Below are 12,034 nucleotides of genomic sequence, written 5' to 3'. Positions count from 1 at the left end.
CCCACTAGAGAAAAATTAGAGTTTTGTTATGGCGGCCATTCGTCTACAAAAGGCCATGAGTTCTATTTTATTACATCATTAACTGTGTCAGATTTCACCAACCTTAGCTTTACAATGTTATATGGCCCTCCAAGACCCAAGTTAAATGTTACTATGCCTCATATATGCCCATATGTGTCCAACAGCTATCTTATTTAATAAAAAGTGAAAGGACATCCAATGTTTACCTGTAGCTTTAATGCAGTATCACTGTTTAATCCCTCTGTTTTACACACTGAGGGCACAATTAGCACCTTGTACCGGACCTCACACCGTGAACACACTTCACCAGAATATACTGTACACATGGAAATAATTGATCATAGCCCTGTACTATTATTATATTATTGTTTTATTTATATAGCGCCAACACTTTACACACCACCGCTTACACTCCATCTGTTAAAAGGGGATTAACAAAAACTAGTATTGACAATCGAAGATAAACCAATACATTAGATAGAGAGGTCCCTGCTGTCAAGCTTAATATCTAGAGGATTTGTGGCATTACAGTCTTTATTAACTTTATGTTCAACTACAGGTGGCAAAATTATTATTATCTTATTTATATAGCGCAGCGCTTCGTACAATACATATATTCAAGGGGTATGACAAGACGAGAATTGACAGACTAAGACAAGCTTACAATGTTGAGGAAATATGAGGACAATTAAAAAGGTTTTTTGAATTATTTTCCTGTGCAGCATATGAAAAACTATGTCAGCAACTAAACAATAGTAGCTACCAAAATATTTAAAACAAAGTTTAATTAAGCAGCTTTGTTCAAGAAAATTCATCTTATTTTCTAGTTTATCATATATTTTAAAGGACTTCATTAATAAATGTGTATAGTCTGAAGACACAGGAAAAAGCGAAAGCTTCCTGCTCTAGTACTAGGCAATTGTCGTAACTAAGCAAATAAGTGCAAAATGGTGAAACCTAGAAATACAACCTAGGTATAGTTTTAAAATGAATTACTTAATTTAAAAATGATTTATTTCATATAAGACTAAAGAAAGTCTAAGGAAAGTCAATATGTATAGCTTGGAAGAAAGAAGAGAAAGGGGCGAAGTGATAGAAACACAATACTTTAAATACTTAAAGGGATTTAACAAAGTACAGGAAGGAAGCTTTCTTCTGAGGAGAAATGTTAGAACTAGAGGTCATAGTCTTAAACTGGAGGGTAGTGGTAGATAAATGGAACAGCCTCCCATTTGAAGTGATAGAGGCTAATACAATGGGGGAATTTAAATATGCATGGGATAATCATAAAGCTTTCCTGAATCTAAGATAACACCACTGATTAAGGTTTGAGTGTTTACGTCAGAAAAAATAGACTGTGTTGTTTAAGGCTAAGCATAGATGCACAACACGAGACTAGCAAGCGTACAAGTAAAAATTATACATACACGTCTCTTTTTCACAACTTTATTTATATTTTTTTCTTTATAAGGCAATGACTAGGATGTGGTGTATAGTTGGACAAAATCCGAGCTGTACGACCATTTCAGGGAACCAGATGTGAGTCCTTAATATGCATATGCTAAAATGTGGTCATTCTCTTATTAAAATGAGGATTTCATAAGGAAATAAAAGCCAAGGAGTTTTTCTACTCTGAACTAAACATGGGTGAGAGTGCTCATGCATGTCATCAGCTAAGCTGAAATCAAATACTCACAGGCATTGTTCATAGAGTTGCATATGAGGTAATGTAAGTCCATCTAAGCACCCATCCCAATGCTCATAGGTACCAAACAACGGTCCTTGTAGACCATTCTATATTCTTATTGAGCTGGTGAAAGCCAAGCACTGACCTCAAGCCAACTCTAGCTCACCCAGCTTCATTATGGACATGTCCCACATTAAGAAGTGAGTTACACATATAAAAAATGTCAGTACCAACTTTGGCAGAGTGTGCCCAGGTTCATTAATGCACATCACTTGCTAGGACTGTCTCCAGGTGGTTGGAATGATGCATTCTTTAAGGCATGCTATGTGTGCCTGCATTAGTGGAGCCATCTATGTCTGGCAGACATACACAATTCCATGTTGGATGCAATTTAAGCCTGGATGACCCTTGTAAGACAGGAGCTTAGTTGTTTAAGGTGGTCTTATACTTCAGCTTTGCATTTTTTTTGTCCTGCTCACTTTGTGCCTGTTTTTTGCATTCTATACCTGCTCTTGCAGGTGCTTAACCCTCTTAGTCTTAGATTGGGCTACTTTGATTGTAGATGTTTGGTTTGCTATAGACTCCAACTTGGATTTCTGTGTTTGTCAGACTGCTCTCTAGTTTTTGACAAACTCTGAACTGATCAGATCAGTGCCTATGCCACTTCTGTACTTCTGCTGAGTATTTGGTCCTTGTACTGTTGTTTCCTTGTTCCATCTGCGACCAGCTACCCTAACCTACAAAAATGCCCCAACCTTGCTATTCAGCTTAATCTTACCTGTAAATATTATGAATGTATAAGCTAACATTGATGTCAGCAGTGTGCAGATTTCTAGGGTCAGGTATAATAATAATAATAGTACTGGAAACTAACTTTTAGTGCTGTTGTAAATTTATAGAATTCTACAAAGAATGGCAAAGCCCTGAAATATGTCATTATATTTATTATATTATTATATTAAATTTGTCATTTATCTATGTACTACAGTTTTTTTTTTAACTCCAATTATGTACTAATATGTATCACAGCAACAAAAGGTAAAAGTATAATATGCCGTCCGGAGAAAAACAGCGAAACAAAGCATTGAACTTAAAAAAAAAAAAAAAAAAGTAACAGCTGACTGCTCTCCAAATAGACACCAGTCAGCAGATCAAACCACCAGCATAAGGAAAAACAGGTAGATTGACCCACGCATGAAACTTCCATAAACAGGACAAGGTTATATTTTAACTTGTGCATCTAGTGAACTTCCAAAAGAAATATCCACTGTAAGCATGAATCTCATTGTTTCTCATGTTTATTGCAAAAAAAAAAGTGCAAACATACATGGGAAATGTACAGTGTCAGAGTGTGTTCCAAAGGTCCCTTCTTAGGACATTTTTGCTTTCATGCAACACATTTTTAGAATACGAATAACCACGGCATCTGGCTCGCAGAATCATGTCTCACATCTATATACGCACAGTGACAGCAGACTTTAAAAATCTGACTAGCTGTATTAACCAGTGGAAAACATGCAACCTTATTTTCATGATGAGCAATATGAAGATAGACAGGGACGGCAATAGGTGACATAACATTCCCTACTAGTCTGCCTAAAGTTGAGGCTGATGGTTAAACAGGACTACTCACAAGGCGCATTAAAAAAACTGCAAAGGAGAGACTCTACCAGGGACTGCAGAATGTAATAGAATTTCACCAGCTCTTTTATATAATGAATCTGGCATAATGTGCACGTTTATAAGACCTATCTTGGTATCATGCCTAAGGTCAGGTGGAATCTGGAACCCTCTTGTTAATAAAAACAACAATTTATACCATTTTCAAAAATGCACTGTAAAATGAAAATGCTGAAAAGCAAGAACCGGGCTACAGTCTGGAATTCTGTTCCAGGAAATGAGATAAGAGATCTGTGAGTGCAAAATAATCCAAAAATAACAAAGCAGGAAATAATAAGCTAATGCTTGCAATAATGAACAACCTTCGAAGCGGTTTTTATATTAGATAATGGAAGCCACACTAAGCACTGGATAAGAAAAGAACAAAAGCATAAGGAAAGACTAAAGGTAACTAAACAACAATCATAATTTTTGCACATTGCTTTATTTCAATGAGAGGGCAAAGTTATGATACCTTGCTAGCATTATTTATTTGCTCTGAGGTTGTTTCTTGGTCATTGTACTTCACTACATTGTGTTTCTTGCTTCCCGTGCATCTTTAGTGATGGAATAATAACCTTGTAATTTCTTAGTTGATTTTAGAGCTATGTGCACCATCTAGTGGTCATCTTGTAGCTTGCAACCAACACATCACCACATTGCTTTATAGGATTGTCATTTAAATCACACGAAAAGCCCTGTATTTCTAAATTCCACATTTAGAAAGCATAGATTAAATTAAATTTAAAAAAAATAAAAATAAAGCATAGATTAACTGTAACCTGCATTCATATATGTTCTCGCATACGTATATTTTTTAATGGATCCACTGATAAATCTAAAAAATATATTTTTATTGGGTAATATATTTTTAATATAAAAATTTTTTACGTTTTTATACCATATTTACAAAGTGAAAATATACACAACAATGAGTACAGATCCACTCACACAATATGTGACCAGTATATACCAGGCAGAAAGAAACGGGTCCCGTTTCCAATGCTGAACTTAGACAAATTAAAATGTAACAAAAAATTATTTTATAGTCTGGTCAAAATAACAAATAAAATACTATTGGAAGGAATTCACAAAATATATATTATTATAATATAATAGTATTATTATTATTATTATGCAACTATTCCACTTATTTTTAAATGCTTGAATGGTTTTTATTCCAAAAACATTGAATGTTAAGACAGCACTACACTCGGCATTAATGGTACTGTGACTGATTTTCATAGTACAGCTTTAGAGCAATGGGCTCTAGATAAATCCCACAACATTATACTACACTGTATAACATTTAGATACAACAAGATCAAAAATATATTATACTAAATGTAATCAAACCAATTTCTAGTTTAGTATGCGGATGTACTGTGAACTTACTGTATAATTTGTTAATTGTCAATAATACAGTATTGGTGAATTACCATGTGTTGTTACTCACAGGTCTTTTTTTTAGGTAAAAAGGAAGAAAGAACACAGCTGGGTTTATATCCAACTTTAGACTTGAATATACAAAAATAAGGAAAATAGATTAGTCATCCCTGGCCCAGAATGAGCACACGTTCTGCCAGAGCCAGATCCTGGGCTCAGTTAGTCAAACCACATGGGCCAAAATGGGTTTGCCCACCGAATACCTGAATTATTGGCACTCATACATATGGGTAAGTGGGGCCCAAACTATCAAAAGGGAGGGGTGTTTCAAATGGATTAGGTCACATTCTTCCCCTCCTGAAGAGATGGACTGAGTCAAGTGTTGGGCTTCAGCCAACATTGGTTCACCCAGCTATATGATTTTAGTGCAAAGTTTGAAATGTGTTCTTATCAGCATAGGGACCAGTGCTCATGCTAATTAAATCTTATTAAGGAATTCCAGTATATAAATGGATAACCACAACGACCGCTCCACAATGAGAAGTCTGCCCCAAATACGGCCCTTTGAGAACACCAAAATAGAAAGGCTAAGAGATTCCTGAGAACACCCGTGAAGAAAGAAGGCAGGACAAATGGCCTAACACATTTGTGCACATATTTTCTAAAGATACAAGATTAAATTAAGTATAGACAATATGAATACTTGGTTTAATTAATGTGAGTGTCTCTCTGTCAGACACATGTTAGATTATCATTGAAATGCTGTTTAGATAAAAAAGGGGGGAAAACTTGCTGCATGCCATATGCATAAATAGAGTATAATTCCTAGACTGATTCTCAAAGAAATAGGATTCAGTTTGTTTAGTAAATATTCCCATGGGACATGATCTTGTTTTCCCTTCTTTCCTGTTAAGTACACGTGTTTATCTGATGCCTTCAATTAAAAACAGTCAACAGGAATTAAAAATAAAGGCTTGCAGTTACGTGTTCCAAGTAACATCATTAGCCTTAAGTTAACCAAAATAAGCAGCCAAAAAGAACTTGTCTTGCTTTAAAGGTAAAGTGCAAGCAACTGCTATGCAATATATTTTTGAAACATGTTCAGCCAAGGTATAATAGGTAATACAATATACTGTATATAACCCACATGATCACCTTAACCCACATGATCACCTTATCCCATGGGCTTTGTGAAGAAACAGGACATTAACTCCCAGCGTTCCTTTTCTTAAAGGTGCCTAGAGCCATTTAGTGTACCAGAAATCCAACCACCTAGGTGGAGTCGACTGGAGGTGCTGCCCTACGTCAGGCCTAGGGCATCCCCAAAGGTAAATATACCACTAATTAGATGCTACAAATAAATATCCTTCTTCCCAAAAAATGTTGGTGCAACAAGTATCCAACTAGGAAATAGTAGTTAACCTACTATCAAAACTGCATCATCCAATGGGACCTTTACAAGTCAATGGTTGATGCTATGAATCCTCTATGATGGTGCATATATATACATACCGTATTTGCTCGATTATAAGACAAGGTTTTTTTCAGCGCAAATGCTCTGAAAAATACCCCTCGTCTTCTAATCGGGGTCGTCTTCTAATCAGACCTCAAATAGAGGTCTGATTATGAGACTAAGATCCAGATCCCCCGCACCGCTGCAGGGGACCTGGATCCTCCTGTCTCACCCCCCCCCCCATACACACACTTACCGGTGCTTCCTGCTGTATTGCCGGGGCAGCGATCCGCGTAGACAACGTCCGCTGCAGCCGGAAGGAGGTGTGGCTAGCAGCAGGGGTTGTCTGCGTCCGTCGCGTATACCTTCCCCGGCTGTCAGAACTCTGCGGGGAACTCTGATCTCTGACAGCCGGGGAAGGTATACGCGACGAACGCAGACAAACCCCCGCTGCCAACTCCACCTCCTTCCGGCTGCAGCGGAAGGAGACGTCAACCCGCTGCCCCAGCAAAACAGCAGGAAATTGGAAGCACCGGTAAGTGTGTGTGTGTGTAGTGTGTAGTGTGTAGTGTGTGTGTTAAATGGGGCATAGGGCATTTCTGGAATGCCTTATACCCCTATATGCCACTCTGGCACTTAGGGGGTTAAAAAGCATATTATGGGGCAGAGTGGCATATAGGGAGGTATAAGGCATTTCACCTCCCTATATGCCACTCTGCCCCATAATATGCCTTTTAATCCCCTAAATGCCAGAGTGGCATATAGGGGTATAAGGCATTTCTGGAGGCAGAGTGCTCTATACAATGCCTTTTAACTCCCTTAATCCCACTCTGCCTCTTGGAATGCCTTATACCTCCCTATATGCCACTCTGCCCCATAATATGCATTTTAACCCCCTAAATGCCAGAATGGGATAGAGGGGTATAAGGCATTTCTGGAGGCAGAGTGGCACATATGGGGGTCAAAAGGCATACCATGGGGCACAGTGGCATATAGAGGGTTAAAAGGCATATCATGGGCCACAGTGCCATATTGGTGTGGCAAGCCTGGGGGCAGATGTGCGTAACTGGAGGACAGGTTGGAAAATACAAGGAAATAAAAACAAAAAAAATATTTTTCTCAATCATAGCTTTTATTAAAAAAAATAGTTTACATGAATTAACATTTTCTGGTAAAACTTTTTTCCTTTAGGGTCGTCTTATATTCAGGCTTTTTCTTTTTTTCCTAAGTTAATATTCAGATTTTGGGGGGTCGTCTTATAATCAGGGTCGTCTTATAATCGAGCAAATATGGTGTATATATATACACACACACACGCCGGTATTTCATAAAATATTACAGCTTAGATATTAGAGCTTTATAAGATCTTAGTCTTGTAGTCAGACCTCTATCTGAAGACGACATATATATATATATATATATATGACAATGGTTATTTTTCACACAAATACGGTGTGTGTGTATATATATATATATATATATATATATATATACATATATATATGTATATATATATATATATATATATATATATAAAATATTATTATTAGTATACTTTATTTATAAAGCGCCGACAGATTCCGCAGTGCTGTAAAAGGTAAAACCGCAGGAACATTCTAGGTGGATAAGGGGTGAGGATAAGAGGGTATATATATATATATATATATATATATATATATATATATACACACACATACACACACACTCCAGTACATCCATTTTGAAATACATCCCACCAGGCCCAGATTGTATTTTTTTTTTCAAAGTTCACATATTTTTTCTTGTACTGTGAGTGGAGTTGATGTATTGACAAAAGTTTGCAAAATTTAGGTGAGAACACGCAAGTTAAATACGCATTCATTTGGAAACAAATTGCATACTGGTGAATATGAAAGCTGTTTTGCAAGTGTTAGCATGCAAGGGCACAATTTGTTGTAAAAGTTGAATTATAATTCAAGTCAGTCTTGTGTGGAAGAGAAAAGATGACACCTACTGGCAGCTTTGATAACGGACATACCGGTATTTTTTTTTTTTGAGGGGTCATACATGAAGCTTATTTATTCAGGTTATTATACACATGTATTATAATAGAGTGATCACATCCTAATTTCAAAACTAAAACAAGGTAAGATTGGCATATTCTAGGAAGTAATTGAAAATTTCTGCTATTTCAAGGGTTACTTAAGAGACCAAATGCACTTTAATGAATTAAGGTAGCTAAGTGTCTTTCCTCCCTATTTGCTTGCCCCCGTATCCTGCCCTTAGCTCCTTGGTTTGCAGGCAATGTCTTTGACTGAACACATCTCCAGCTTGCCACTGGGCACGCATGCCATACTCACCATTGGCTGGCCCCGGTACTGGCTAACACAAATGTTCCAGGGGACCTATGAGATCTCACCAGCCCATGGAGTAGTCAGTAAGCTGCACCTCTGGAGCAGCAGCTTCTCCTGAAAGTTGTAGGCGCTGCATAGGGCCACCGAACCATGCAGATCCTGAGCTAAGCCACTCTTACAAAAGATGTTCACAATTGGCTCTTTGTAATGTATAGTGCAGTCGGCAATTTGAAATCTATCATACAGGGCCAACATTCCTGAAGGGGAAGCTCAACAAGGTAGCACTGTATAATACATAGTCAATAGTTATAGTGATTAAACTAAAATAAAGTGAACTGCTAACTCATCACTGCAGTTTGGCAATAGGCCAATGAGATTGTTGCGTATAATCCACCAGCCCTCTTTTTTCCACCAATTTGTATAGGTGAACAGTGAAAAGGAGAAATAACAGCATACACGTGTAGCTATAAGCTGTGAAGATATACCGTATCTAAAGCCCCTGCAGTGCATTAAAGCATACAGCATGTTTTTAAATAAATATAGAACAGTCAAGAAGTATCATTCATTTATAAACCAGAAAATGACCCCATATGCACTAATAACACATTAGCATTTCTGTATGCCTTTTGAGTAAGCTTTATGTAAGACACGCACCATTTTTCATAACTACTGTCATTTAAGAAATAAGAACATTTAGTAAAATACATTTTAAAAAAAAAACTATTTAGGAAAGGGATGTAATGGCCAGACTTTAGATTATATTTACTGCATAAAGAGGTATTGTCTATGTCACCTTGTCCGGTACCGCCACTTTAAAATAAACAGTAATAATAATTTGACAAAAGTGTCAAAATGTATCACTTGCAAACTTCCCTTTTGAATAATGTACTATAAAGGTTAACATATCTTTAAAACATCTACATTTCTGCAGTTACTTTCATAAAGCGATGGAATGACTCACACCAATATCGTTATTCACCTGCACATATGAATATGTCGAGGACTTAATGCATGTGCTCTGCTTTCCAGGAATCAAATAAAAACGTCAGGTTTTTCATGCAGTACACATTACTTGAAAGCACTGACTAAACATAGGCACACAAATGACCATGTTGTAATACTGTTCAGTGTAACTTTTCGTGCTACAAACTCGCTGACTTTCTGCAGACTGGAGCTGGTTTCTAAAAATAAGTCATTTCATATTTACAAGAAATAAGTTAAGGGTACTGCTTAACAGACTGCGTTCACCCTGTCTTCCCTGCCAAGCACTGTAAGGCAGCAGCTGATGTTGCTAACAGGAGCAGGCATTTACGTCATACTGTGAAGTGATAGAATGTAATGTAATTTACTTGCAGTGTCCCAGACAGCCCCAACAGCATATGGTTGAGAAGTCAGTGTATGGGGACATTTACCTACATGTTACATATGTTTTTGTACATCAAATCCACATTAAAAAAGAAGGCAATAATTTGCCTACATGATGCACTGAATATTTCATGCAGATCTGCACAAAAAAAAGAAGGGGGCATATCTCACATAGAGTATTTAGTACCAATTGTTATACACTGTCAACAGTATTTGGGAGTCCTTCTAGCCACCACTAAGCGTGAAAGCAAGCAGATGATGGGCGCACAGTAGGCAGAACCAAATACCTGAGGACCAGCAGCAGCTGTAATTTTTCACAGCTTAGCCTTCAATTATAGAAAATTATAGAATTTACTGTCACAAAACATAATTTGGTATTTAATGAGAGGAATTGGTCAGTCGTATCACAGGGCTTTTTCCTGCTGCGTGCTGACATTTTCACACACACTATGAAAACGATATATGGCAAAGCAAATGAACATATTATGATTGTAAATATATTCAATATTTACAGGCCTGTCAGTTGTATGTGGCAAGTTGGCAAACTTATAAGATACCTGTTTGCTGGGCATTAGTGTAACTCCAACCACTGTCCCACCTGTTCCTATATATTTCATGCACCCTTTTCACCTACAAATTTCCATGGACGCCAGGATTTGTGCAAAGGATGGGCACAGAAGGGTTAAAATTACATCAAACCCCTGGATGTCCATTCATTAAAACCCAAGTGAGCATCTCCTGTATGAAGTCTTAAAATTGCCACATAACGCCATAGCTAATACTTGGGAAGAATCACATAGTATACAGAGTATGCACTAATGTATGGCTGGCTTCGCCCTTTTTTGCAAAAGAAGTTCATTAGCCTGGGCACCTTGGAATGGATAATACAATCTAGTATTTAAAGTTTGGTGAATACATCCAAGACCGGTAAAGGAAATGCAGGCTTTAATGCTATTATATAATATATATATATATAATATAATGCTGTTATATAAGATGTTTATACTTACTTGTCACAAAAAATTTCTTTGTAAATGTACAGCTGTCAAATGCAGCTATTTTTTCCTGCAAAACCACCACCAGTACCCTGTAATAAAGAAAAAAAACCCCACAAAATTAAAATAGTAATAAACAAAAATAAAACCATTGCTTTTACACACAAGGAATACAAGAAAGTCATCTGTCAGCCTGCCAAGCAGTAAGCGAGAAAGCAAATGAACCTGTAAACATCTTTCCTGGGCCCCTGTGGTATTGTGGGCAATAAAATGTGTGATTTAGACAATTAAATGCAAGAACAAGTGTGCATAACTATTATTATTATTAAGGGAAGTAGTAAAACATATATCGCCTCTGGGATGTTGTATAAAGCCACAATTAAAGGCGTATACATTGAACACAAATTTGATTGACATAAGCAACAAAGCAAACCCTTTCAGAATATTAGAAATATGGGACGGGATGCATTTTTAATATAAATAGTTCTAACCGTTCCTACAATTGAGCTAAAGAAGGCAGCTGCTGAGGGTCTTTTTAGGAGACCCCTTATAGACATTTGGCCTTCAATCGTATCACACTGGCTGCAATGCATCATGATTCCTTACCGAGTAATTAATCACTATAAAGGCTTGATTATTGTCAAAGTTTGATTGTTGAATTACTGCACCCCTTTTATAGTAGAGAAGAAGACACAGCCTGTGTAGTTCTCTTTCAGAAATAAGTGAGGGAGGAGGTCTGATTGGCTGGTGCCCACAAAACTTCTTATCAGCCCCAGATGCTGCTCTCCAATTTGTTGCACTGAATGTCAGTCATATCCTGGGATGATGAGCCTGCAGATGCCCCACTGTGCAGGTATGTTACACCAATTACTTAATTGATAACACGGGTCTTATATCCATCTTGGTAAAGACCTACCATGGCTTTATATGCCCCCCCAAACAAATCTTGTGTTCTCAAGTTTGTAACAGTTGAAGTAGTGGACGTATGTAAGATGTGGTCAAGCATTTCTCCCTTTCCTTTTATCTATTTAGACTTCTTTTGTGCCTTCTCACAATAACTCCCCCTTTTATTTATTTTCAGACCTCTCTCCAGCCCTCCTCTTCTCCATAATTACCGTATTTGCTCAAATATAAA

At 37.2% G+C, this 12,034-nt stretch overlaps 1 protein-coding gene across 1 annotated transcript in view; it reads right to left on the bottom strand.

The window, feature by feature from the left end:
- Positions 1-12,034, bottom strand: part of BCAS3 (BCAS3 microtubule associated cell migration factor) — a 514,534-nt gene that overhangs the window by 427,077 nt on the left and 75,423 nt on the right. Inside the window, exon 9 of the mRNA XM_053454572.1 lies at positions 10,915-10,991. Within this exon, the coding sequence (XP_053310547.1) occupies positions 10,915-10,991 (77 nt within the window). The remainder of the gene's footprint in view (positions 1-10,914; positions 10,992-12,034) is intronic.

The sequence above is a fragment of the Spea bombifrons genome, chromosome 2 (genome assembly GCF_027358695.1).
Source record: "Spea bombifrons isolate aSpeBom1 chromosome 2, aSpeBom1.2.pri, whole genome shotgun sequence".
In the NCBI taxonomy this organism is placed as follows: domain Eukaryota; kingdom Metazoa; phylum Chordata; class Amphibia; order Anura; family Pelobatidae; genus Spea; species Spea bombifrons.
Note: the sequence above shows the minus strand (reverse complement) of the source record. Positions and strands in the feature narration are given on the sequence as shown.